At 50.0% G+C, this 27,987-nt stretch overlaps 3 protein-coding genes across 16 annotated transcripts; 1 reads left to right on the top strand and 2 right to left on the bottom strand.

Annotated features, from left to right (window-relative positions):
* Positions 1-237: 237 nt before the first annotated feature.
* On the bottom strand, positions 238-12,353 carry BSCL2 (BSCL2 lipid droplet biogenesis associated, seipin). 13 transcript variants are annotated; one of them, XM_045485587.1, is made up of 12 exons: positions 12,203-12,353; positions 9,774-9,979; positions 8,038-8,354; positions 6,538-6,619; positions 3,045-3,212; positions 1,876-2,010; positions 1,597-1,694; positions 1,312-1,453; positions 1,080-1,146; positions 826-918; positions 645-725; positions 238-507 (listed from the first exon to the last, which is right to left on the bottom strand). In XM_045485587.1, exons 2-12 carry the CDS (start codon positions 9,879-9,881, stop codon positions 329-331), a joined length of 1,470 nt encoding a protein of 489 aa, XP_045341543.1. In that variant the 5' UTR covers positions 9,882-9,979; positions 12,203-12,353; the 3' UTR covers positions 238-328. The 13 variants fall into 13 exon arrangements, with proteins under 13 accessions (XP_045341543.1, XP_045341547.1, XP_045341548.1 ...); XM_045485591.1 differs by having other exon boundaries at positions 826-915; positions 3,045-3,188; positions 12,203-12,334; XM_045485592.1 differs by having other exon boundaries at positions 826-909; positions 3,045-3,188; positions 11,860-12,324.
* Positions 9,985-11,916, top strand: GNG3 (G protein subunit gamma 3). The gene is made up of 4 exons (XM_045485608.1): positions 9,985-10,002; positions 10,370-10,591; positions 11,011-11,110; positions 11,394-11,916. Exons 3-4 carry the CDS (start codon positions 11,012-11,014, stop codon positions 11,520-11,522), a joined length of 228 nt encoding a protein of 75 aa, XP_045341564.1. The 5' UTR covers positions 9,985-10,002; positions 10,370-10,591; position 11,011; the 3' UTR covers positions 11,523-11,916.
* A 2,696-nt stretch (positions 12,354-15,049) lies between the features above and the next one.
* HNRNPUL2 (heterogeneous nuclear ribonucleoprotein U like 2) lies at positions 15,050-27,982 on the bottom strand. 2 transcript variants are annotated; one of them, XM_045485578.1, is made up of 14 exons: positions 26,650-27,982; positions 24,489-24,624; positions 24,121-24,197; positions 23,782-23,921; positions 23,389-23,479; positions 23,179-23,291; positions 22,460-22,723; positions 22,175-22,297; positions 21,680-21,808; positions 20,971-21,139; positions 19,087-19,287; positions 17,945-18,018; positions 17,582-17,689; positions 15,050-17,466 (listed from the first exon to the last, which is right to left on the bottom strand). In XM_045485578.1, exons 1-14 carry the CDS (start codon positions 27,188-27,190, stop codon positions 17,389-17,391), a joined length of 2,244 nt encoding a protein of 747 aa, XP_045341534.1. In that variant the 5' UTR covers positions 27,191-27,982; the 3' UTR covers positions 15,050-17,388. The 2 variants fall into 2 exon arrangements, with proteins under 2 accessions (XP_045341534.1, XP_045341535.1); XM_045485579.1 differs by lacking the exons at positions 15,050-17,466; positions 17,945-18,018 and having other exon boundaries at positions 17,602-17,689; positions 26,650-27,695.
* Between the last annotated feature and the right edge of the window lie 5 nt (positions 27,983-27,987).

The raw sequence follows: 27,987 nt of genomic DNA on the forward strand, positions 1-27,987 counted from the left end.
AGGGAGATGAAAGAATCACGTGGATGGAGTGGGCAGGATAGGTTTTCTCTCCTTGGACTTCCTAGGTTTGTGAACGGGAACAGCTGTACCCAAAACAGTCCAGGGTCTGGAGGCCTTCCCCACCGGCAGCCCCCAACAAGACAACCTCCTCCAATTCGGGGTGGCAAGGAGGATGCCTGGGGAACACAGGATTTCCAATGGCCTTGAATCCATTTCAAGGAGTCAGAGAAGCAGCTAGCATGAAAATAGTTTATTGGGGGAAGCCACAGGAAAGGGAAGGGAGTCAGGTGGGAAAGGGCTGGAATGTGGGGACTCTGCCTTGTTCTCTTCAGGAACTAGAGCAGGTGGGCCGCTGTCGGAGATTGCCCATAGAGGGTTCAGAGCTGCCCAGAGTCTCCGGGGCAGGGGCAGGGGCAGAGGCAGAGGCAGAGGCAGAGGCAGAGGCAGAGGCAGGGGCAGGCAGGTTGGCCTCCGTCAGCAAAGCTGCATCTTCCCAAGAGCCTGAACCTGGGCCAGGGGAGGGAGAAACAAAGTTAAATCGGAAATTAACCAACCAGGGGCCCTTCTCCCCCAACCAGTATAATGTCCCCCCTACCCACATGCCACGCCACTCCGCCTGGGCCCCTGTGCCGAGTGCCCCTCACCATCACTGGCCTCTGGCTCCAGCTCCTCCTCTCCAGTTAAGGGCTGCTGATCGGGTTTCTCCTCCTCCAAGAGCTGACCCTCTGCAGCCACAAGGGGAATGCAGAGGTCAGACTGGAAGAGGCTGAAGGGGACACCCGAGGAGGTGTTAGGAAGGAGGATGGGAGAGCTGCGGCACCATACCTGCCCCTGGGGGGTCTTCAGGGCTCTCGCCAACGTCCTCTGTGATGTCTGACAGCTGTGTTGACTCCTCCTGGCCTTGGGGCCCTGTGCCTCCAGAGTGGGGAGAGGGCAGGAGAGGGCTAGGGTGGCTGCACCCAGGCGACGCCTCCTCCAGCCTGTCCTCTGACCCTCAGCCCAGCTGTGGGGGGCCTAAAGCTTCACACTGGATAACACGGGAGTCCCCTCTCACCCAGCTCCCCAACCGTCATGCCCACCTGGAGGGTGGGCAGAGATTCTTCGCTGCACTGCCTTCCGGGAACTGTCTCTTTTCCGGACGTTTACCTATGGAGGACAAATTAGTGAGCAGCAAGGGTGTGCTTCCCACGCAGTGATCTGGGCCCTAACGCCCGAGCCCCATGACACGCCCCAGCCCGCCCCTCAGTTAAAGAAGGATCATGAAGTTGGAGGGCGGGGGGGGGGGGGGGGGAAGAGGAGGTCCTTTGTGACCTGCAGAGACAAGCGGTGGCGGGGCCAGATGCCCCCCCACACCCACTGCATGTAGCTGAAGAGCACGATGACGCTGAGGAACGTGAAGTTGCTGGCGATGCCGATGAAGGCACAGGTCATCGGGAAGTTGTACAGCAAGTACCTGAGGCAGGAAGTGGGCAGCGGTTACTGGAAAGCACCAGCCTCCCCGCTTCCCAGAAATCATTTCTGGGGAAGTTCAAGGCAGTTTCCCTTCAAGACAGCCCCCAGGGGAGCTGCGGAGGCCCCACTCGAGCGGCTCCTCACCTGAGCCCGGTGAAGTGGGCGTGGATGCGGAGGTAGGCTCCGTACATCTGGACGCGCTTGCTGTGGATCTCGATGATCGCGCCGGTGGTCGGCACATACTGCGGAGGGCGGGGCAGCGAGCGTCAGGCCAGGGTCCTGCTGCTGTCACTCTTCCCAGCCCCATCTGAGCCCCACTTGCAGCGTCTGTGGCCACCCCTGCTGACCGAGCCCAGAGGTTCCTCAGGTAGAACTCTGAGCTCCTGGGGAGAGCAGTCTCTAGTCTTCCTTTGCCCCCCTTACCGAGTTCTCTCTGTATTCCGGGTAGAGCTCCACCTCCAGGAGCTGCTTCTGCTCTGCAAAGCCAAACAGCAGGAGGCTAGAGAAGACCAGTGTGTCAAGCATCTGGAGCAGGTTTGAGCGGTAATGCAACATCACCTGCCGGAGCCAGGGCGAGGAGGGGAGAGGTTGGGGATGGGTACCCCCAGACTGCCACTGCCCTACCAACCCCTCAACCTTCCTCGGCTCCCCTGCTCCCTCATTTTCACTTCCTACCATGCCCCCACCCCCCAAACAAGCCTTGGCCCAATCATTCCAACTGCTTGAGTAACATCCCTCCTCTCCTCAATCCTCGTCTCCATTCCAGCGCAACAAAGGTCCCTCTTCTAAGAACTTCATGGGTTAAGCCCAACACTGTCTCTCATCTTTCCCCCACGCAGTTCTATGATCCAGAATAGACCCTAAGTTCCAGCATTCCAGCTGAAGCATTTTTCCCCGTGTAGACATTCAGAGATACGCTTCATCACGTGGCTCTGTTGACAATTCATGTAAGAATGGAGACTTGGGGCCTGGGTGGCTCAGTCGGTTAAGCAGCCGACTTCAGCTCAGGTCATGATATCACGGTTCGTGAGTTCGAGCCCCATGTCGGGCTCTGTGCTGACAGCTCAGAGCCTGGAGCCTGCTTCGGAGTCTGTGTCTCCCTTTCTCTCTGCCCCTCCCCCGCTTGCTCTCTCTCTCTCTCAAAACTAAACATTAAAAAAAAAAAAAAAGAATGGAGTCTAATATTTATTGCACGCCTACCATGTGCTAACAAGCATGGTACATTTCTTTAGCGGACCCTAACTGGTCTCGCTATGGGACCATTACTTTCATACGCAGTTAATATGGGTTTGTAACCAAGGAGTTAAAGTAGTAGTCTCTCAGCTAGTAGGTTTCTGAGACAGAATGCCAGCAGACATCCGCCGGGCTCTAAAGAAGCCCATTTTGGCTCCCCTCTTCAGGCTTTGCCCCAAAGCTGGACGTGCTCATCAGATACCTGGGGTGTCTGTCTGGCTTGGTAAACTGACTCCTCTTCCCGATCCTGATGTGTCTGTGACCTCCAGAGCTAGGATGTTTTCTCCTGGAACCCTACCCAGATATTCTGCCATCCGTTGTCATCGCCACACCCTCCCAGATAGGCCACGGACACTTACGGAGCGTGAAGAAGTGGAGATGATTCGGCCACCTCTGGTGTAGCATGAAATGGTGACTAAGAACATGCCCAAGTCTTGATTCACAGGGGACTCTGGCAGCTCAAGCTCTAAGGTGACGCGGTACGGCTGTCCATACATCAGCACCTGCCCAAGGTAGCCCCCATCTCTCTTCAAAAAAATTTGTTTTTAATTGTACGGTCTCTGTTCCACCTCCCCCCATCCCTCCGAATAGGGCCACAATCTCCCTGATTAGCAGAGCAGGCTTCTCAGGGCTCTCATCCCAGGAGGGTGCTGCCCCCTTGTGGTGGCCAGGTCCCTCCTACTTCGGAGAGCTTCGGCATCCTGTGCTTTGGCTAAACCGCTCTCTGCTCTGTTCTGAGAAAGGCTGCGTCACACATTTCTTTTCCAAAAGTGAACCATCCTGTTGCCAACTGGGCCATCTGTGACTCAGGCCTCTGTCCCCGTGAGGCCATTCCCCTGGGCCCAGCCCGCCTTCACTTATATTATTAATTAACCAAGCACCAACTCCCGAGCCACCTCTCAGTCTCTGTCACTCCAGATCATCTTTGTGTCACTCTGGGTCCTTACCTGGCTTCTTTTGGTGGAACCCTGAGACTCACAGTGGGAAGGCGTCTTCATTGGGATTAACCTCAAAAAGCTAAAGATTTGCCACCAAACATACCCTAGTTTTTCCTGACCATTCCTGTACTCTTCTAACCCTTTATTCAGCTCTCATCTGTAGCATGACCTCAGGGTGCATATACAAGAATCACAGGGGCAAGAGTAAAGTTTCTGTATTTAAGGGAACGGATTTTTTTTTTTTTTTTTTTTTTTGAGAGAGAGAGCACGGGGGAGGGGCAGAAAGAGAGACAGAGGATCTGAAGCAGGCTCTGTGCTGACAGCAGACAGCCTGATGTGGGGCTTGAACTCACAAACCGTGAGACCATGACCTGAGCCAAAGTCGCACACTTAACCGACTGAGCCATCCAGGGACCCCCAAAGGGAATGAATTTAAAAAAACCAAAACCAAAACCCAACCCATAGTGAATCACCTCCAAAATCCAGATATGATTGAGGGTGTGTTGAGCACTATCACTAAGGTAAAACGTGGAAAACTACTTCTCAAAGTCCTTTTTTATACAGATTCTGCTTTTCAGAATGAAGTACTATCTGTTGGGAAAAAAAAAAAAAAAAAAAATGGATTCCATGACATTCCTAGCCCCCAGAAGAGGCCTGATGAAGCCAGCTGCTTCACTGAATTCTTTGCAAGATTATAGTACGTAGTTCTCAGGGTGGTTGGAGGGAAACAGAGTGACTCCTAGCTTATGGGTAGGAGTTTCTTTTTGGGGTGATTAAAATGCTCTAAAATTGTGCTGGTTGCTTAAAGTCTGCATACACTAGAAACGACAGAACTATAGATTTTAAATGGGTGAATTGTACAGTACGTGAGTTATAGCTCAATAAAGCGGTTTCATATATGTTTTTATTTTTTATTATTTTTTTAAAGCTTATTTATTTTTGAGAGAAAGAGACACACAGAGTGTGAATGGGGGAGGGTCAGAGAGAGGGGGAGACATAGAATCCGAAGCAGGCTCCAGGCTCCGAGCTGTCAGCACAGAGCCCGACGTGGGGCCTGAACTCACAAACGGTGAGATCAGACCCGAGCTGAAGTCAGACGCCTAACTGACTGAGCCACCCAGGAGTTCCATATAGATGTTTTTAAACTAGTGATTCCGTCTAAATAAACATCATCTCCTCCAATGGGATCGATCCACGGAATTGAATGTCAGAATCTTGAGAATGACTCCATACCTTTCTTCACATCTGTCTGCCTGATGGGCAGATTCCCCTCCTGTTCCTCCTTTCCCACCCAACAATCACCCTTCCTTAAAAGGTCTACTTTGAGCCTCTCCCTCCAATCCTTCACAACTTCTTCTGAAATGCAGAATCTGTATCTTACACTCTGCTACTTTATATAATGAACGAAATGATCAACCCGCTTTAATTACCAGGGACTACCCTGATTGGAGTCCCTGATATTGACATCCCCTCACCCTTCATCTTTCCCTTCCTTCCTCATCCAGCAGCCTCACACACAATTGTTTTAGGCTCTCTGAGCCACCATGTGGATCTCCACAATGGACAGCCACAAAACTGTATGCACCATTTCAGGTGCAGATGTTCTGTGGCTTTGTTTCTAATTCCCTCTCAATGTATTCCATTTATTATTATTTTGAGCCACAAAAGCACACTGAATCAATGCCTTCACAGACGACTCTGTCATGATCTCCAAACTCCTTTCCCGGCAGGATTAAAATGAGAAATCTCTGCCTTGCAATATCCAACATTCTACCTCACTACTTTGAAATCTTCCATTTGGGACCCACTCACCTGGGACCCAAGGTAAGTGTTCTTGATAGTGTATGGCTACCTGGGGGTTGACTGGAAGGAGGGAAAGGATACGCAATCTCCCAGGTTATTGTATTGTCAAACAAGTCCAGGCTAAACACCAATCTCAGGGGACCCCAGATGCTAATGCTTACACTCCTCCCTTCAGAGTGACCATTTATTTCTATCCTGTGTAAGTCAGTGTCCTCTCAAGAACCACTTTTAAAAGACACTTTCCAGGGGCACCTGGGTGGCTCAGTCAATTAGGCACGCAGTTGATTCTTGATTTTGGCTCAGGTCATGATTTCACGGTTCATGAGATTGAGCCCTGGGTTGGGCTCCGTGCTGAGCATGGAGCCTGCTTGGGATTCATATTCATTCATTCATTCTCTCTCTCTCTCTCTCCGGATTCATATTCTCTCTCTCCTCCTCCCTCCCTCCCTCTCTTTCTGTCCCTCCCTGGCTTGCTCTCTCAAAATAAATAAACATTAAATAAAGTTCTTAGTAAGTTTGACCACTGATTATTACTAATTATGTTGCTAACGACTCAAAACACTCTGGTCATCAAAAACAATGTTGATGCTCCAAAGGTCCTTTTGAAGTGTTCAGGGATCCTACCCTTTCCAGAGCCTCCACCAGCTTGCCTAATATAAACAGATGCACCCCCATTCTGCATTTCCCAGGGATTCTGGGTTTGTTGAAGTCATACTGGCATGTGGCCCATCTCCTGGCACAGTACCCTTTGTAATGGCAGGTTACACATATTTGTCAACAGTTTCATAATCTTACATACAGGCTTTCAAAACGCTTGGGTAGTTTCCATCCCAGTCCAGTGACATAGCTGATCGGTTGATTCACATTCACTGAGGTCTAAAACACATCTAATAGCTATAGCTTGTCTGAAATAATCTGAGAGAGCATCGCTAACATCTGCAGCAGGAAAATCCACACGCTTCAGATTTTACTTTTTCTTTAACCTCCTTTTCCTTGAGAGCCTTCCTCTTAGTCTCCATTACTCAATCCCTGCTCACCAGGTCTTTCTCAAGCCCTCCGATTTCAAGTCTTCAGAGCTCTAATGAAACCTCTCTTCAGCTCCCATACTCACCCGATCACGTCCACCCTTAGCCAGCGAGACATTGGCAACAGGGAAGGAGCAGAGTAAGGAGGTGGAGGAATCACAGTCAGTCCTAGATGAGAATGGGGATGATACTCTGCTAAGTTAAGAGGGTCTGCCTTACCTGTCTGTACACTTCCTTGGGCCCCTAGGGCTCCCTCTTGTCCCCCATCCCTTCTTCCAGAACAGGCACCCTTCTCTCTGTCAGAGAGAGATGGAGAAGAAATGCAGCCAGGAGATTCAAGACACCTGAATGATTCTTTCATTCTCTTCCTGCCACCTCAGCTCATCTCCTCTCATTAGAGTGGAAATTCTTAAGCAGGACTCCATGGACACTTCATTGAATAGTTTCAGACTCAAATGTTTCTAAAGACTCACTTGGAGACCTTCATAAAAATGCGGATTCCTGGGTCCTAGCCCCAGAGTCTGATTTAGTAGTTCTGGTCTGGGGCCTAGTTTGAGGAAAGTCCTCCCAAGGAATCCACAGATGGTTTTAAAGAGGCTGACACACCCCTCCAACTTGTAAGCAAAATTATACATGGGTGTGCGTATGTATATACACATATATATACACATATGTGTATGTGTGTATATATATATATATATATGTATATATATATATATATATATACATACATACAGATGTCTGTATAAGCTTTAAGTAAGTTCTACACCCAACATGAGGCTTGAATTCATGACCCTGAGATCAAGGATCACATGCCCTCCCGACTGAGCCAGACAGATACTCCCTTGCATACATGTTTTTATAGCAGAAAGGGCCATAGCTTTCATGAGATCCATGCCTCCTAAAAGTTTAAGCAGCTCTGACTTAGAAACTACAGTTCATGATCAGGGACTCAAGACGGGGGAGGGGGAAAATGACTTTGGACCATTGATAACAATGTCCTTGTCAGCATCTCTAGATTAGTCCTATGGCCCATGTTAAGAGAAGGGAGAGAATTTGGTTAAGGCCCGTAAAATCAGAAGGAACTGAAGTCCCAGGCAAGAAGCAGGACTCTGGGACTTTAGGTACCTAGTCACTTTGTGTTTGCATAATCTCTACTGTGCAGGATTATCAGGAGTGGGAGGAAGGCAACTTGTTGCTTTCCTAATACGTTCTTTACTGAAGGCTAGCTTAGTTCTGAGATGACTCGAGGGATGCGGTTGGCTAAGAGGTCTAGAGCGGCCCTGAGAGAGGTCTGATCCAACCCAAACAGAACAGACCCACACAGTGACAGCCTAAAAGAGGGATTTTTTTTTTCCTTCTTTTTAATCAAAGATTTCAGTAACCAGAGGTAGAGCTAGGACCTCAGAGCGCTACCAACCCAGAGCTCCCTCAGCCTTGGGCTGTGGAAGGTAAGAAATCATATAAACACACTGGGCTCCAATGTTCTCCTCTGTAAATGAGGGGGTTGAACTGAATAAGCTCTAAGGGCCCTAACAGCAATTCTCTCAAAGGATGACTCCCCTTCAGGAGAAGACCCCTCTCACCTGTAGTAGAAATGCACAGGGCTGAGGTGGCTGACTGTCGGCATGTAGGAATAGTAGAAAGAGCCGTAGAGGAAGACAGACACCCAGAGCAGGAGAAGGATGGTACAGAAGAGCACCCCAAACTGCAGCAGCAGCTTGCGGGCACGACCCGCCAAGACGTGGCCCACCTCCTGGGCCCACAGCAAGGCGGGTACTGGTGGGTCATTGACCATGGCAGGGAGTGCGGAGTGTCTGGCCCCAGGTTCAGACTTTGAGTTCTTAGCTGCTCGGTCACTTGGACGCCACCCCTGGCCATGGGATGAAGAAGCTGGTGGTTCCTGGAAAAAGACAGACAGGGGGGAAAAATGGCTCTTTCCCCAGGGATGGTGGAGACAACAAGGACAAGTTTACTGGACTGGCTTTGAGGAACCAGAGATAGCGGGACACAGCATAGACTTTGTTTCATATGGCTTTTCTCCAAATGGCCACGCTTCCCAACCAATTATCCCTTCCCTTTCTTTCACTGTGCTTTCTTCGCCCCCAGTGCCAGAACAACTTCGCTGAATTTGTCCTCTGGACACCTGATTCTGGGACAGGCTACCTTGACACTCATCCATAGCAATATATAATATACATAAAACGAGCGCCTTAAAAGGCTTTTACACACGTGATGACACGGAGTCCACACTGCGAGGTGGCTGCACGGAGAGACTGCGCGACTTGCCTAAGGTCGTACAGCCGCACTGAGAGCCAGCTGCCTAAGTGCCGCCAGAACTGTCTCCCGAGTTTCTCCTCTCCCGAGCGCACAACTGCGCTCGCTCCCGGACAGGGCCGCCCTCCACGCCAGGCCGGGAGTCCTGCAGCCAACGGCCGCTCCCCGCCAGCACCCCTTCCGGCTGGCGGTGGGCGCGGCGCCCGGAGCCCCCACCTAACCGCGCCCCCAGGGAAACCAGCCTGCCCGCCGCCACAGCTCGGCAGACTCACCAGCTCGCGGGCTGCCGGGGCAACGGCGACAAGAGACTTCCGCCTCCCGTGGAAGCCCCGCCCCCTCCCGCCGGCCGCCTTTGCGGCCCCGGGAGGCGGGACCTCACTCAGGGGAGGAGCCCGGCGCAAGGGGCGGGGTCTGCCGGGCGGCGGGTTTCCCACCTCGCGCTCCGCGCAGAGTCTCTCCCTGCGGTCGGTTACCCAAACCAAAGAGGACAAGCGCCTTCCTTCAGGCCTCAAGATTTGCCCCCACGGCATGCTATGAGTCAGCAGCATCCCCCCTCAGGCCGGCCCTCCGCCCACCTTCACCACCGGCCATTTAAACCCCGCAAAGGGGGAAAGAGGCGGTTATCCAGCTGGCGCTGATTTTTGTTGCCCACAGCTCCTTGCACCTGTAGGCGTCCTAGGCGGAGGGCACTGCCGGCCGGCCCCTATTCACAGCTGTGATAGTATTTCAGCTCCGTGTTTTGTCTCCAGCATTTGGGATCGACCTCCTCTGACCCTAACTAGACTCCCTCAGAGTCCCCACAGCGCACCAATCTAGACTAGATCTTGGCAGACGGTACCTTCTATTTTGTACATGACTCTTCACCCCGAATAACATCCCTCAGAGGGTAAGGTCAGTGTACGTCTTTGCATTCCACACAGCACCAAGCACAGCTCTGCAGGTCTGGGAAGTATTCTCTCAAACCAATTCCCCCCACCCAAAACCCACCCAGGAAGCCCATCTGTTTCAATAAACACCCAATGACTCTCCCCACAATTCCCCCTACCTCTTCTTTGTCCGATTCTTTGATCTGGTATCTGCACACCTCTTTCCCCCCAGCTTCTTGTTCTTTAGGCATCTTCCTGACGTCCCTTGTCGCCCCTGGATCTTCCATTCGAATCACTTGTGGCTAGAATATGAACTGGTTGGTGATCTAGAAGCTGGTTACCTGTAGCTCATCACATTTTCCTGGGTATAGGGAATGGAGGGTCCCTGGGAAAGACAAGAAGATTCAGGTACTACATGCTATGTCAGAGCGGAGGGAGGAGGGAGGAGGGAAGGGCGACTGCCCAGCTGATGTCAGATTTTCAAATGAGCAGGGTCCCCCGCAGCCAGTACTGACTCCACTGCAGGGGATGTCACAGGTCCAGACCACCCCATTTAAAGGGGGGGGGGGGAGAGTCGGCCTGGGCCTCAGCTCCTTCCAGCTCCTTCGTAGCCCAGACTCAGAATGCCTGCAATGGGGGAAGGGCAGCTAAGAGAGACCGTTAACAGTGGGGGTGTGCGTAGGGGCTGCAGTCAGCAGCCAGGCTCCCCCATTGGCCGGGCAGTTGGTATGCTCCAGTATCCGAGCAGCTCCTTCTAGCATCCTTCATCCTTCAGGTACCAGCGTCTGGGCAGTGCTTGAGCTTCAGGAACTGGGTCCAGCCCTCGACGGACCTCTGCCCTGACCCTCCCCAGTGGACTTCTTTGTGTCAGCTGCTTCGGCTGCTGCAGCAGATACTTTCAGCGGCAACTCCCTGCAAGGTGGGGCACCCATCTCAGGCAGGTTTTGTGCACCCCACTGACTACTCCCCAGGGCTGCCACACTGCCTGTGGCTTCAGGTGAGTAGGGAGCATCCTGCTTTTCTCCCGTTGGGGCTCAAGGGGGCAGGTGGGGGTTATGTGCCCTCCTCAACAGGGCGGGGCTCTTTCTGGTTGAGGCTTCCAGAGCTGGGAACACATGGCTGGAAGAGCCAAAAAGCCTTAAATCGTTTGTATGTTTAATGATCTGTGGCCCAGGTCGTGTGGGAATTTGGGGGGGTATCTCATCCCACCTTCTTCATTTCCTTAGCCTGGGAAGACAGGGATGGGAAAGGCTCCTGGAGGATGGAGATACGAGAAACAAAATACTGGGCCGCATGACCCCAGCCTTGTAAAGACAGATGAAAAATGAACATGGGAGGGGGGGTGGTCTTCAGATAAGATTAGGCAGCACCCACTCACCTCCATTATGCTCCGAGCTATCCCACTCTTTTCTCCAGAATGAAAGGGGAGACCCCTGTGAACAGCACTATGAGTATTGGGCAAGCCCGCAAGATGGTGGAACAGCTTAAGATTGAAGCCAGCTTGTGCCGGATAAAGGTGGGTGGACCCTGGATCCTATCTATGAGTTGGCCCACTTGTGCTGTAGGTCCCCAAACCTCAGGTTAAGAGATGTTTTCTTTCCTTGACTCCCTGCCATCAGGGGAGGAGTCTCCGGTTCTGTAAGGACAGCCGTCCCCTGGCCGCTGTCTGTCGGGGATGAGGGAAGAGAATACTGTCTTAAAGAGCCCTAGAGATGGCAAAAGATAACCCATTTGGGGAGGGAGGCTGCAGCCCCTCTCAGGGGATCTGGCTAACCATTCCCCTCCTGGCTGTGTCCCAGGTGTCCAAGGCAGCAGCAGACTTGATGACTTACTGTGATGCCCACGCCTGCGAGGATCCCCTCATCACCCCTGTGCCCACTTCGGAGAACCCCTTTCGGGAGAAGAAGTTCTTCTGTGCCCTCCTCTGAGTCGCCCCGTCCCTCCCCTCAAGCTCTTCACCTTTCCTTCTCCTAGGCCCTTCCTTAGGTCAGTAACTGTCGTGAGCCCCTGAGGGTCCCTGCATCCCATCCCTAGCCCTTGTCCAACCCTGTGAGGTTATCTGAAGCACAAGGCTCTCCGTCACCTATCTGTCGACCCCATTTCCTCGCCCACTTCGGCCGACCCCAAGTACCCCCTGACTAGGGGAGCCCCCTTAGCTCCGTCCCCAGAAGGGCCGTCCGACTGCCAGCGTCCTGCCGGCTTCTCTCTGTGACCCGCTCAGACAATGGAGAGAGGGATGGGCCGGGTGCTTGCTCTCAGTCTCACCTGGAGCTATCAGAAGGGTAAAGCCATTTGAAGAATAAAGTCATCCAGAGTCTCAGAGGACAAGCTCCTGTGTTAGCGTTCTTGGGGAGAGGATCATCAATCTGTAGATCTGGGACTGTGTACGGCAGGTGAAAAGCTTGCCATACCCAAGGAATAGGGTTAGTCAAATCAGTTTAGACACTGTCTAGGATCGGAGACCGCCTGGATTGGGGGGATGGCGGGCGCAAGAGAGCGTCTCGAGTGGAAGAATTTAGTTACAACAGACACTCAGGGGGGCACGGAAAGCATTCACACCCCAGCGCGCGCGCGAAAGCACTGAACGCAAGTGAAAATGAAAACAGACCGAACAAGGCGGCTCTTAGGAAGGGATCTTGAGGGCAGTCGCAGACAGCAGGAACTCAGTAACGGAGGGGAGGAGCTCGGCCCCAGTTCCTGCGAAGGGGCAGGTTTTGCTTCTAAGATGGCCGCGCCCACAGTGGGCCCCTTTCCAAGATGGCCACCGCCATGGGATCGGCGCCAATATGGCGGCCCCACGTCACTGGATTTCACCGTACAGGGCTTCCGAACTATCCCCATACTTAAAATGGCGGCCCCAGGCATCTAGAGTTCTCAATATGGTCCCTTCTGTGTTCATCTGGTCTCAAAATGGCTGCCCCTGCCCTCGTCACCTCGATGCCCATTGCTACCCACCCCGGAGTCTCAAAGTCGACGTCCCCCCAATCCAGGTGAAGGCACACGGGTGACTATAAGCAAAGATCGTGGGACAAGGGGACCCCGGCAAGCACAGCGTAGCAGGCGCTGGGAGCGTGGATCTTGCGAGGGAATCTCGTTTCTACTGCTTGCCAAGCAGAGGATGTCTTTGGAGTGTAAACAGAAGTGTGCGGTCAATGCCCGGCGCCGTTCCTCTCAGGCGCCCTTCCTTGGTTGCCTCCTGGTGACCCTAGGAGCTGGATAAGCCCGAAACTGTTTCAGTTTGGGCTTCCTGGTAGAGCTTACTATGTTCCCCTTTCCCTCTCAGACCCATTCGGTCACATCCGCCAGAAACAACGTCCCCGCCCCTCGTGTGCCTACCAGCCTTCGTAGTGGTCCCAGCATGCAGTCTGGCCAGATGCCAAAACCTAAGGCTTAAGGTCTCACGAGCGCCTCCCAGATTCAAACTTGGCGGAGGGTTAGAAGCCCAGAATGCTCTTCTAGAAAAAAAGCCTTTTCCTTCCAAGGGCGAACATATGGAGGTGGGACCAGGGCCAAGGCAGGTAAGGTAACAGTCCGAGGGTGTCTGCTTCTTATGCACTATCAACATCCCCCAAATTCAGGAATACATCCTAACCGTAGGAAGCCTAGGTCATGTTTCTTGCTGGAATACACTTTGCGGGGGGGGGGGGGGGGGGTGCCGAAGGGAGGAGCCACCCTTAAGTAACAGAAGGGTGACCTGTTTTAGGGATAGCCATCACCCCCAGCTTCCCCACACCCCCACTTCCTTCACGCAGTAAGACAGTAAGCGTACAGGAATGCAGAGAGGAAACCAAGGGAATAAAGGGCATTCTACCAGGAACCGAACTTAGTCTCCTACGGGTGTATCCACAGGTCCAGGGGCACCGATGAACTTGGGGCACCTTCAGGAACAGCACCTTTCCAGCTGCTGCTGAATTTCTGAGCCCTAACAGGCCCTGGAGGTAATCTAATTCATTACCTCATCCTACAGTGGGGACCCTACCCTCATTCTGTTCAGGAGTCCGCTTTAGTTTCTTCTTGGGTGTTTCATGAAAACTCCTGAAAGAATCAAGTCTATTTTAATCCCTGCATCCTGAAAGTGTCTGGCACATAGCTGGCACTCAAATATTTAATGAATGATTGTACTATATACGCTTAAGTAGCAAGCAATGCAGAGCAGTCACTAAGAACCTTGCTCTTTTTCTACTGCATCAAAGTGTTGGGCAAACTCCAGAAGAGTAAGTGAAAATTTCCACGTAAGTTCAGACTTGGTAAAAAGCCAGAAGTGCTCAACAAAGGTAGTCTTGATAGGAGTTGTGTGTGTGTTGTTTTAAGCCTCTGCTTAATTTTTCTGCACAACTTTCATACTCCTCAGATTGGGGGTGATGGCTGTAGCCCTAGCTGGGGAAAAAGGGGGTTTAAGAGGTTACCAGAGACCAGACGTTAACTATAATTAACCACTAAAACTTACTAATTAGCTCTAACACTGAAATCAAGGATAGCCTTTATATATACACAGCTGTAGGTCCCTGGGGTCTGAACATCTGTCTCGTACAGAGGGAGGAGATAGCACAACCGTTTCCAAACTGGGGTTGTGAGCCTGTAGGCATCTCAGCCTTAATGAGTCCTTCAACATGTATTAGAATTACAATTAGGATCAGTTAGTGCTAGTAATGCAGTGGTGCTTTTGTTAATTCAAGTGACATTCTTATTCCCCAAAATAAGCCCTATCTAACATCTTCCATGGTATAGGAAGGCTTTTCCTCCTAAGTGGCAACTAATCATTAATAAACTTACTTGGCTCCCAAACGGAACCAGCTTTACCTTGAACCTTAAGCATTTGAGTGGTTTTAGTACAGGCCAAATGGATTATGATTTATCATGTATTTTCTTCTACTCAAGTGGCCCAGGCGCTCAGAAGCAGGCACTAAGGAGGCTAACAATCATCAAGTGAATAGTAGAATCAGAAGGGAGTAAGAGCCACGCAAGAGGAAAGCCAGCCTTGGTTGGACCCAGTACAACTTGAGGAAGCAGCACCAAAAATCGGTCAATCCATCCCCCCCCCATGACACACTCCACCCCAGTCAGTGCAGCCACAGGAGATAGGGTGAATTCAATCCAAATGGTTATTTATTCTAAAACTGGAAGCTACGGTGCCTACATTTTTGCCAGGATGTAATGAGAACAGGGGAAGAAAAAGTTACAGATGTAAACAATGACACAGTTACATTTTTTTTTTTTTTTAAACGGTAAAACCCTTTTTTACTGGCCACTTCCAAGAATGCTTTACAGGTTGTGCAAAAACATTTACAGGCTCCATGTGGTGTTTGTTTTTCTCACAAGCATTTCCATCTACAACAACTACAAAAGACGTCTGATAAAACACTAAACAAGTCTTCTAAGGAAAACAAGGCTAGGGATCCCTCTTGGTAAATCCACATTTTCCCCGTAACATTTTTTTTTTTTTTTTTTTTTCCCCCACAATAAAAAGACAGAAACAAAACCCAGACATCTACAGTTGCTGCAAGGGATCTCTTGGGCTAAACCAACAAGAATGTGGCAGTTTCACTCTCCATCCATCAGAAAAACAGCGTTTTTGTTTTTTTTTTTTAAAGATGACTTTGTGGTGTCAAAAATTAACAGCAAGTACCTTCCCCTGACTCCCCCAACCCCCCCAATCGGCTTAAGCTCTTTGCCACCCCCCCGGCCCTGAGGGCCTAGCACCCCCAAACCATGTGAGAGACTCTAAAAAGATACTATTCGCTGGAGGACTGAACACTTGAAAAGGGATGGCAACTTCTGCCTCAAAATTCAATTTACTGTTGTGACATAATCTGGCCCTAAGGGAATTTCTTTGGGCTCCAGTTTTCGCCTCCTTGCCTTGACACTACGAGCAAAGCTCTCTCAAACTCCCTTAACGATAAAAAGTGAGCGGGTTACAGAAAGGTTCATGCAATCACTTCACTCACTGCCTCACACAGATCCATGATGGCACCACAAGGAAGCAGGCGCCAAGAGAAAGGACATTGTTAGGAGCAAGCAAACTTCCTTGTGCCAGCACCCCTCTTCCAGCCTCAGGGTCAGAGGTACTTGTAGGGCAGAAGGGTGTATCGGGCAGGGGGTGACCAGAGGACCAGATGTGGGCCTGCCTGCCTAGGGAAGGGCTGCATGGAGGTATCAATGGAGGGAGGGAAAGGTCAAATCTCAGCACAGAATTTTCGGCAGAGAACTGCCCAGGGGAGGAAATGGACACATCGTCTGGTAAGTAACACAACGCTACCCTGGGTCTTCCCTCACTAGCAAGTGCTGCAATACATGGTGTGTGCAGAGTAAGTTCTAGGCTGACAGAATGCTGAGCAGGAAGATGAATGAAAACTGAAGCTGAATGTTGAAAGAGCATTCTCATGTCCCACCCATATTCTCGAGCCCAGCAACCTGAAGCTGTTCATCAAGAACTGGGAGGGGGTTGGTAAAGTTACAAACAAACACTATCCCAATAGAAGTCTCTCGGCGAGAGGCCTCTGTGGGGACATGCAGGGACAGCACCCCCAGACAAATCCTGTTTCAAGATGCTGGGAGGGGGCGCTCCCTCTCATGCACACATTACACGCACTCACATTCTCGCTCTTCCCCAAGTTCAGCAGCCCCACTCCGAGCTGCCTCCCACCCACCCCCCGCCCCCCACCCCCCTCCCTCCCCTTTCCTATTCACTCTCTACCTGTGTATCAAAAAAACCAGTAGGGCTCATGCCCTCCACACTGTATAAAATAGTTGCTATTCTCAGCACCTGGGCCTGGTAGCCCACACCACAGGATTCACCTATATACATCTCCTGCTGCAGTGAAAAGAATCCTGCTTCGTTTCTGTGTGAGCTGAAACCCTGAGAAACGCTCCTTCTCTCGCACTATAAGAGGACAGATGCTCTAACAGAGATGATTTCAGGGACTTCCCGCCTGTCTCAAGTTTGGAAGACAGAGTAGAGACTGGCAAGTCACAATCTTCAGGCTGAGGGCTTCGATGCCCTTCTCCCCCAGGAGTCTATGGAAACTCATTAACGGGTACATGGAGGGTGCCGACTATTCTGCCCTGCAATCACGAACGGTCCCCGTGCCTCCTTGGCCTGGGAAGCCTCCAGAACGGAGCCGCCCGACGGGTGGTCTTCCAAGCCTCAGCCAAACAGCACGAGGCACGGGAAAGGGGAGACAGGGACGCTTTGGCCTCCCAGCCCACCAGACCGGATATCCCAAGAGGGAAAGGTCAGTAAAGAAAATACAAACGGTTAGTTGGTGCAAGTGATTGAGAAGAGCCAATCGTTTATTTTCACTGCCCCGGTCACAAGTGCTCCCTCTGTCCCCACTCCTGCCTGCTCAAGGGAGAGCGCCCTCATGGGCGTCCCCGCCCTCTCCGCACCACCTCCTCCGCTCTCCCTTCCTTGGCTGCCAGTCCAGCTGCCTTAGAATGTCAGAAGGGTGACATTTTTAGTTCTTTTCCTGTCCAACCGCAGGATACAGGACAGGCAGCCCTAAGTGCCGCTTTCTGCACAAATGTTTTTTGATTACAAATATCTAACTAGGTTTGAAATGTTTTATAGAATAAGACAATATTCTTTTCAACAAACTTTTAAAAAAAATGTACAGTTTTGTCGTTTCCACCTCCCCCCTCCCCTGCCCCTGCTTGCGCACCCTCCCCCCCACCGCCCCTCCCCGGCAGCTCAGCCCCACCCGAACAGCCCCTGTTTTCCTTGGTTGTGTTTTGGGGGGGTGCCTGGCACCCCTAGAGATTCAGCTTCATGGCTGACAGGCGAGCATGACAGGGGCTTCACCGATACCCTTGGTAACCGTAGTAGTTCCTGTAGTATCGGTCTCTGTCCTGGGGGTGGTAGTAGTAATTCTGCCACTAGAAGAGAGGGGAAACCCCATCACTCAGAGCCACAGCTGGCCAAGCACGGAGAGGCAGGACACTCATTCCTCTAGTCCTGCCACCCCCGCCCCCATCCCCAGAGGATACTCACATCCCGATTGTACTGTCTGTAATAGTCTCTGTATCTGTTGTACTCATAATCCCGCCCGTAGAATCGATCATAGTCTCCCCTGTATCGATCGTAGAAATTACGGTAACCCTGAGAAAGGAGAAGTGAAGACTGGTGGGCTTTGGGCGTCAGGATCCACTGCCATCCCGTTTTGAGTGAGACACACATCAGAGCTTGACATTATCAACAGGCTTAATCTTCCCAGAATAAATTCTTCCAGAGGAACACATTAAATGGGCAAAACCCTAAGCCCTGAGAAAACAGCCCAAACCACTCTGCTCCCCCAAGCCAGTAGGAATGGCCATCACAACCCAGAGGGAGGAGCAGAAGGAGAGCTGCACTCACCCCTCTGTTTCCAGACTGCCCCCAGTACTGCTGCCCGTAGGCCCGGTTGTCGTAGCCTCGGCGCTGCCCGCCCACTGGAAGAGAAATGGAGAGCGCGCTCACACAGCTGGCATGGGGTCCTGGCTCCACGTCTGAGTGGAAATCAAAAAGTCGGAGCCAAAGGCAATTCTGGGGGAATAGGAAGCCTGTTTCTGTCAGGCTCACACGGTGGTAATTAAGGCACCAGCCAGGAGCTTTTTAAAGAATCCGAAGGGGGGGGTGGGGGTGGGCAGAGAAATAGAGACACAAGAAAACCAAGCCACCTTGCTTTGGAACCTGCCCAATTCCTGCAAAACATTTAAGATGGCAAAAGGATACATGGCAGAGTTAGAAACAGGAGTAAAAACTGCCATTCGTAGAATCATGGACTTTCAGTCTTGGAAGGGACCCCAGCTATCCTGTACCCCAGACCCATTATTTTATGCGAATGAAAAACAAAGTCTAAATAACAAGCTCCTTAGGGCAGAAACCTGGTATTCCCAGTGCCTGGCACACGGCAGACACTCAGAAGCTTTGTTGACTTACACACACACACACACACATTTTTAAGGTCAAGTGAATGCACACTGTGGGGTTAACTGACAAACTAGATAGACATGCAGGAGGAAAGTGAATTCTACTACTAGCTTAACTTACTTTGGAACCCCCCCAAATTACTGAATAATGCATTCACTTTCTGGTCTGCACAGCTGGCTTGATCCAACAGACAAAAGCAGCAAGAAAATTCGGGTTGGGAATCTAACCTCACTGCGTAAGTCCTGAGGACATACTGGAAAAGCAAAGCATGAAGTAAAGTGTGGGGCTCGTATTTAAGAATGAAAAAACACCTGCACGGGAAGCTTGCGCAAACGCTTTTCGAGGACACAAACATTTTTGTTGAAAAGTAACTCCCTTTTGCTGAAGGATTATGGAAGAAGTGCAAGAAGGTGGTTGGTGGGGGGGGGGGGGGAAGGACACAGGAAGCATACACTCCTAGAATATAGAAGGTACTTCCTCATTGTCTGGGACTGGACTTGGTTTCCTTAGCCTTTCCTTGTGGCTCCTGCCGTGCGCAGCACAAAGAACAGACTGAGGCAGGGGGCTGGCAGGTCCCCGGGACTCACCATAGCCTTGGCCTCGGCTTCGGTTCTGCCGGTTGCGCTTGTTTCGGTTGTTTCGGCGGTTTGTCCGCTTCTCGGAGGGGGGCAGCAGCTTCCTTGCCTCCTCCTTGTACTTAGTGACAATGGGCTGAGCTTCCTCCTTCTCCAGCTCCCCGTAGGTCACCTCATCCATATAGTCGCATTTTTCAGGCAGAGAGAAGTTGGCTGTAAGAGGAAGGGAGAAGCTCGTGGGAGCTGAAAAGCGCATACACATGCAAGATCTCACCCCGAAAACCCCGCTGTAGGAAGAATGGGATTTTCTATGCACATGAAGGTGCTGGGTTCTTACCCACTGGCTTATCAGAAGTTTCCTCTAAACTGTAACAGTCCCAAGCAAAGGGCTACTTGCAAATTAGATTTACCAGTTCTCAAGTGATCCATAATAAATTAACAGCGAATTGGGTGAAAGTTTCTTATCAGGACAGATGAAGGTAGCTAGAGGCTAAAAATAACTGAGGAAATTTTGGTGTTGGTTAGATAACATGCTAAGAGAGACTCCATGAAAAAGTGACCCAAATCAAAAAGCATTTACTCATCTATATGAGGAGAGCACAGGAGACAAGAGTACAAGCGGCCTCATTTACCACTTGTGCATGATGGGCCAGCACATTAGCCAGTCTCTAGACATCAAGTTCTGAGGGTGAGTCTCAGTGGAATTCAGCTCTATGGGGCTCTCTTGACCCTTAGATGAATCCAGTCAGCCCTCAGTTTTATAAAATGAACTACATTCCTCCAAGGACTTGAATCAGTTATGGACTGGCATGGTTCATCCTGAGTCAACTTGGAGAATCCAGCTCTTAGATGTGTAACTAGCTCCCATGCCTGGGCATTATCAGAATAAAGAGCCAGTAGCCGAGCAGACAGGTGGGATGACAGAAGCTAAAGGCAGCAAACGGAGAAAAAAATCACACTCTAGAGGGAACAAGGGAACAGCAGGAAGTGGGATCAATCAAGATGGTTAATTCTGCCTCACGGAGATGCTGCTATAAGGCTTTGTATTATATTAAAAACTTCAGGCACACACCAAAAACCGAAACAAAAAAACAAGCCTAACGTGTTATTAGAAATCAAGACATACTGGTAAGATTGTTCACTCCAAACTCCCACCCCCCCACCCCCCCGAAGATATAAATTCAATGAAGACAAAACTTCATTTAATTCACTATTCCCCTATGCCTAAAAGAGTACTGGACAAACAGTGAACACCCTTGAAACTTTTACTAAATGAATAATGGAATCAACAAAGCCTCGGCTTTGAGTTTTAATCACCCTGTGGTCACTACCTCACTTTTTGTATCTTCTCTGGAATGAATCAAGGAGTTACTGCTGGGGCGCCTGGGTGGCTCAGTCGGTTGAGCGTCCGGCTTCGGCTCAGGTCATGATCTCATAGCTCGTGAGTTCGAGCCCCGTGTCAGGCTGTGTACTAATAGCTCAGAGCCTGGAGCCTGCTTCTGCGTCTCCCTCTCTCTCTGCCCCTAACCCACTCGCATTCTGTCTCTGTCTCTGTCAAAAATAAATAAACATTTAAAAAAAAAAAAAAAAGGAGTTACTGCTTCTCCAGTTACTCTCCTTATTCATTTACCTACAAGTGCTTCCTTGATTTACTCTTAATTTACCGTTAGTTTACTCTTTGGATTACACTTTTATTTTTCAGGTAAGCTCTATGTCCCACACGGGACTCGAACTCATGACCCTGAGATCAAGAGATGCATGCTCTACCGACTGAGCCAGGTAGGTGCCGCCAGATTTACACTTTAGATGGGGAGAATCACTCCAAGTGCTAAGAGGCCTTGGAAAGGTGTGCACTGACCAAGGACAGGCTCCCTAACTTGTGTAACATTAGCCCACCTTTCATCTCCAGCATTATAGACTCAGGCACATCATCTCCCTCCACTTCCTTCCTCAACTCCAGCCTCTTCTTCCAATCTTCCTCATTAGGAACAACCACCACCACTTTTCGACAGAAAGTCTTGAACAGCAATAGCTTCCGCCGTTGGCCAGAGTTGTACACGTTACACTAGGGACAGAAAGAACAACAGATGTTACAGGAATAAAAATTACCACTCATATTCACTTACTGAGCATCTTTTACAAGTGAAGCAAGAAGTTAGGGGTCTTATAGACACAATTTCCTCTAATTCTTCAAACTCTATATGACAGGTATTACTCCGTTTTGCACATCAAAAAAACTGAGACTCAGAGACCAAGACTCGTCAAAGGCCACAAACCTAGTTAAGTGGTGGAGCCAGGAATCCACACAAGCTCCACCTCTCTTCCCATTGCCTCTATTATGTGTTTTATAGTCTGGTCCATATACTCTCTGGTAAAAACACAAATAAAAAGGTATCCCTGAATTCCAAAAACATTATGACTCAGTCATATAACACAACCACTCGGTCATACTTAGGGAACCTGTTTCTGATCCTTAATTCTGTCTCCCTCTACATACGCACCCCGCTTGGACTGTAAGCCGTTTTATCAGATTAAATAGATGCCAAATCTTTCATCTTTGGACCGTCTGTAAAATCAGGTTTCTTGTCAATGTTTTCAACGATACCTGATCAAGAATGAAGTTCCTCTTTGTCCGGGAAGCAATCTGGACCAGCTTACTAAGGCACTGGGAGGCTTGCTGAACTAAAAGGTCTCTGCTTTTGGGGTCCATCTCTGGCTCCTCAAGCCCCTTCATCTGATGAGTTCGAGAGGAAGTGAAGAGAAACACAAGAAGTTAAGCAGCAAGTTAAAACCCAAGAGTCACTGGTAAATGCCACCTCTTTTAATGCGATCAAAGCTATCATAGCTATTCATAGCATATCATTCCTATTCCTCAATGCTGTGAATGCATGCTGTCCACTCCCTAAGAGTCATTTCCATCTTGATCTGGATATGTTCCAGGTTTTATCTGCTTTGAGAAATCTGACAACACAACAACAACAACAACAACAAAAAAAAGCCCTAAACATATATTAAGACCAACTCCACCAGGAAAGGGTTATAGGCATTTACTTGGAACCTCCAGAGCAAATACCACAGCTCACCTCTCCCAGCAACTCACCCTCATTTGACTGATCACAGTCTCAGCTCCCAGGACATTGTATCTTTTCTCAGGGTTTTCTTTTGCGTATTTTAGTGCCCACTGGGTCTTTCCAGATCCAGGCAGTCCAACCATCAGAATCACCTACAAGTAAACAGAACCAGGAATGCCATGAAAACTAAGTGAGGGTCAGGTTCATAAAGCCCAATTTAAGAACATCATCACCTGCCCAGTCAGGTGAAGCTTTAAGAAAAGTCTTCAAGCCAACCATTCCAAAGCCTAAGTTTTGCACACCGTTTGGCATACCTCACACTGATCTATTGTCTTGGGAGGGACTGCAGTGCGCACACGCTCCTCGACAGGCACAGCATGGATGAACACAAACTCTTCCGGTGGTGGGAAGAAGGGCTCCTCCTTCTGACCAAAGTTTAATTCTACAACACAATTTTTGCAGAGGACATGGGGTAGGAGGGCCCGTTCTGCCAGGGATTCCTTGTTGATCCGGAATGCCACACCTAGGTCTTCTCCATTCTTGGAAAAGGAAAGTTCGACTTCTTCAGCCTCAAAATTCTACAGTGACAACAAACAAGAGCATTCAAGACCTTACAGGAGGTGAGACTGATTAAATCTTGCAATTTAACCTTTAAAAAAAAAAACAACAAAACTCAGACTGCTAAACACAACTAAGCAAACAATACATCAAATGCATAGAAGAGTGGGGTGCCTGGGTGGCTCAGTCGGTTAAGCGTCTGACTTCGGCTCAGGTCATGATCTCGCGGTTTGTGAGTTCGAGCCTCACATCGGGCTCTGTGCTGACAGCTCAGAGCCTGGAGCCTGCTTCAGATTCTGTCTCTCTCCATCTCTCAGCCCCTCCCCTGCTCATGCTCTGTGTTTAACGTTAAGTAAACGTTAAAAAAAAGTTTTTTTAAATGCATAGAAGACAGCAGCTGTTAGGAAGCAAGTTGAATTCCCAGTGCCCTCTACTCACTTCTCGCTAAGAATCCACAACTTTTAGGAGCACTTACAGCAAAGCAGCCAATGACATCATTCTCCCCAAAACTCTGGCCAAATTCCTCAAATTGCCCATTCTCTGCCTTCAGTCCTCGTCCATCGAAACCATAAGAGAATTCATCCTCACCTAGAACAGACAGCAAATTAGTTACCTATACCCAAATTTCCCACGGAATAAACGACACGGCAGCAAACGCTAACGATTCAGTTAAAAAGAACGTTACCAAGCTGTGGACGGGAAAAATCAACAGACCATCCAACTCGAAGCAGAGAAACCTCTGTGCAGCCTTCTTTCATTGGGAGATTCTGGGTTACCTGGCCAAGTCAGAAAAGGAACTCTCAGATACTCTGACCAACTCAGGAGCAAAGTCTGAGCTGGAAAGACAAGACTTTTGTATCAACTGAAAACAACTGTCACAACTCAACATCAGAATACCAGCTATCAGTGAACTTAAACCAAAGCCATGGGGGTCAATTTGTCGGTTACCGAAGCTAAGGTTATCATTCAAGTGTGGTGCCTTTTCTGCATTAATAAAATACTGGGGGGCAGGAACCAGTAGTAGCAGTCTAATAAATAATTTAATAAACAAATGGTCTTAATGAGCCGTATACACTACCTTGGCCTCAAAGCAGACTTTCCCCTTTGTCACACCGTAAGTACTCCTTGCCCCAGACCAAAGGGTGGGGAACTTCTCTGAGAAAAGCGGCTGCCCTCCATAGCGGTCTTTGCTCACTTGAAAATGGAGATCCGAGGTATCTGTTAGAAAGAAACAATCTGTTTATTCCAAAGCCCAACACTTGAAAATCATCAACAGAACGCAAATCTACCCAGGTGTCAAGAATGGATACAAAGTCTCCTATTGCTAAATCTCTTAAAAATTGCAGGCCATGAAGTTTTAATCTCCAAAATCACTTTGGGTTGGTTGAAAACCCCAACCTGTCTGCCTTATACATACACGTGTCCAGGTTCACAAGAGTTTGATCCTCCTCCTCATCTTTTGCCTCTTCTTCAGGGGGTGGTGGAGACTTTGAGCTATAGGTATGAGAGAAAAGCAAATACGGTGTATCCGAAGCCCTCTTCTTTGAGGGGTGTCTGTATCAAGTCTTAAACTATCAGTGAATATAAAATTCCAGCAGACAGCTTCTATCAGCAAATGAGAAAAGAGCAACAGGAGCTTTCAGAGTGGATTCAATCTGAAACTTACGCCTAGAAAAACCTATTGCATTTTTAAGCCACCCCTCTTTCCATACTCTCCAATCAACATCAGGTAGATAACAAATCAGAGCAGACACCCCTTTCAACGAAGGGGACCGTTTCCCTCACCGGCTGTGGTAAGCCTCCTCTCGGAATTCATAGTAAGCTCGGCCATGTTCATCCTTCTCATCCCGCTGTCTCTTTACCCCCCGCCGCTCACCATCTGAGCCTGCTGGTTTTGACTTTTCACTATCTTGGTCATCTCCTACAAAAAGGAGGGAAAGAAAATCAGTTTTCATCTTGGAGCGTAGAATAAGCTCAGAACCAATAGAAACTAAAGGGGCTGAGTAGCTGTCTAATCAGAATAGCCAGGTTCTTCCCACTGCATCCACAGAACGTTTTATTTCCAAAGATCATCTTCCTGTCACTGGCTGATTATTTCATAAGAAAGAAAAGAAAAGAAAAGAAAAGAAAAGAAAAGAAAAAAAAAAAAAGAAAAGAGAAAAGAGAAAAGAGAAAAGAGAAAAGAATGGAAAAGAAAAGAAAAGGATGGACATTATGGGCTAATTACAGTCAAGCAGTAGATAAAAATTGGACAATTTTTGCATTCTAAATTTATCTGCTTAAATCAGGTCAAACTCGCAGATTTTCCCACCAATATGACGTTTAAAAAAATCCTCTAAGTCTTTAAAGAATTTCATAGGTTAATTTAATTTTGACTCTTGATTGTCAGGTTTGGATGTAAACTAGGCACTTAATACACATTTTCCAACATTTTCCCACAGCTTCATGATACAGAAGCCTGAGCGTATGTGTCTTTTTTAAAGAGTTTGCCTTTCCAGCATTACAATGCACAGCCATCCACAGCTTTTACTTGTACAGCAAACAGACTCAGGTGCATATTCACAGCTGTATTTCTATCATGGAATTTTTTTTTTTTTTAACTGAAGGTTGCCAAGAGCAAACCATTAAGTCACGAGAGACCCATAAATAATACTGCATCTTTACTGCACATAATTTGGGGTAGAAAGGTGTTGTTGTATATTTAGCAACATTCTCTGCAAGAGGGAAAAAAACTGGAATTTTTCTTCAAGCTTTTGTAGTTTGCAACATTAAGGTTTTTAACGATAATTTCCTTAAAGCAGTCCTTTATCCCTCAACCTTTTTTATCTTCTATTTGGGATACACACGAAGTCAAAGGTTATGTAATGGGATTTTTGTTCCAGGACACAGAACAAACAATCTGCAACTTGCATGTGACTGTCTTAGAAAGGGTTCCAATTATACCATGATTACTAATACCAGCCTAAAAAAACGTATTGTAAGAATTAAGGCACCCCACTACACAGCAAGGCTTGGAAGCACCTCTAGTTTTCCTGCCTACTCTGACAGATAATTACGGATTTGGTCTAACCATCCAATCACTTCAAAAGAAGAGAAAGAAAGGTCACTAACTCCCTGGGCAACTCTACACACTCTCTTCCACGAGGTTATTCCGTGAACCCACCAACACCTCAATAGTTCCAATTCAGGAAGTCAGGGACCTAAAATTTAAAAATGCTTCAAGTGCACAGCCAACCCACAAATTTGTCCATCGGCAGACTCAGTGGAAAAATTCAAACTTAATCATAAGAATTCAAGCAAGGTAAAACATCTAGCCAACTGGTGTTAACTAACTTACTCTAAACGCACTAGATTAAGACTTTCCCTTCACTAGTTAACTATTAAACTCCACACCCTCAAACCACAGGCTGCTAAAGCAGGAGCAAGGTTAGATTTTCAGATTCACCGTGTGGCTCAAGCGCCAGTAATGTGATGGAGCGGACTTTGGCGAACTTAGCCTATTGCTTAATATTTTTAAGGCGGAAATACCAATAGGTAACCCAAAGGCCAAAGCCTCCAACAGTCCTGTCTGGCTGTCCCTGCAATAGCCAATTTCTCATCGCATTCCCGCTTTAGGAAAAGATAACCAATACGGCGGGAGACTGCTCCACAGGTAGCTCACAAGCAGTTCGCATGCAAAATCGCTCACTTCCATCCACCACCACCAAGGAACCAAGTTAGGCAGGAAGCTCCCTCTTGCAGAGAGGGGGGCCGCCAGAGGCAGTCAAACCCTCCAGAAAGGTGGGTAGAGAATGAAAGCCACCTCCCCTGGGGAGAGAGTCCCACCAAAAGGCGATGGGAATCTTGCGCTTTCGGGCAAGCGAGAACAAGGAAACGGACCCCGCGGTGCATGGCTGACTGCTGGGTCGGGGCAGTTTGGAGCCGGGCTCCGCTACCAGCTCCTCACCCTGTTCCTCTGCGGCCTTGTCACCCGGAGCTTCGGATCCTGGTGTCTCGTCCCCGCTCCGCTCCTCCGGCTCGTCTTCCTCCCCCTTGCCGGTGCCCTGCTCTTCGCCACCATTTACCCCACCTGACCCGGCCGTGGCCTCCTCTGCCGGCTTCTCGGAAGCATCGGGCTCGGCCGCGGCCTCCATGGCTGCCGCCTCCGGGGGCTCCGGCGGCGGCTGCGCGGCCTGGCCCGAGGCCTGGGCAGGAGGTGGCTCTTCGTCCTCGTCCTCAAGCAGCGCCTCCTCGTCCTCCTCCTCCTCTTCTTCGTCCTCCTCCTCGTCCCCGCCCGGGCCACCGCCCGACGCGGCCACAGGCCGAGGCTCCGCCTTGCAGGCCCCGCCGGGCCCGGCCCCGCCACCGCCGGCCTCGTCCTCGAGCATCTCGGCGTCCAGCGCCTCCTGCAGCCGCTGCGCCAGATCCACCTTGAGGCCGCGCGAGTCCAGGCCCCGCCGCTGCAGCTCAGACCGCAGCTCGGTCACTTTCAGCCGCTTCACCTCCATCGCCACCGCCGCCTCCTCCGCCTCCCGCCGCCTCCTCCCCTGCGAACCGTCGACCGAGCCCGACCGCGCAGGCGCCGCCGCCGCCCGCCTCCGCCTCACGCGCCAGCACTGAGCCCGCGCGAGCGAGCGCACGCACGTACGCACGCAGGCACGAAGGCCGCGCGCAGACTCCGCTACGTAGTGTTTGCTTTTCCCTCTCCTCCCCTCCCCCTTTCGGCTCACTGAGCCCAAAACAACGCAGCGGGGAACAGCTTTCCTTCCTGCCCCCTCGGTTCCCCTGCCGCGGGCGGGCGCGCGCCGAGGACGACCGATTTCCCTCCCCTTACCTCCCGCCCCCTCTCACCCCTGGGCCAATCGCCGCCAGTGATTCCACCGCGCAGCCGCACCGGAGCCGGAGACGGGAAGGACTGGCTACGGCTCAAGTGCCTCGTAGCACGGCGGCGTGTGCGCGCCCGCCTTCCGTACTTCCAGCCATGGGCTCTGCGCAGACGCCCGGAGCTCCCTTCCTACACGCCCCTCCCACCCCGTCACCACCCTTACTCCCGTCTGGCTTCCGATCGAGATGTCGTCTAAAGTCTTGCTTGCTAGTCTTTCTTCCCTACTGCCTATACGTTCCCCAGCTTCTTGAGAGTTAAAAAAAAAAAAAAAAAGCCCAGGAGGGATGCTGTAGCGACTTGAAAGCCGCCTAGCAATTGTCTGTTTAGTAAACAAAGGGCTTCCTCAAACTAAGGAATACAGTGACACCCTCCCCCCCCCACCCCTGCCCTCTTCTCTGAATCCTTTAACTTCTCTACCCA

This window comes from Leopardus geoffroyi, chromosome D1 (genome assembly GCF_018350155.1).
Source record: "Leopardus geoffroyi isolate Oge1 chromosome D1, O.geoffroyi_Oge1_pat1.0, whole genome shotgun sequence".
NCBI lineage: Eukaryota > Metazoa > Chordata > Mammalia > Carnivora > Felidae > Leopardus > Leopardus geoffroyi.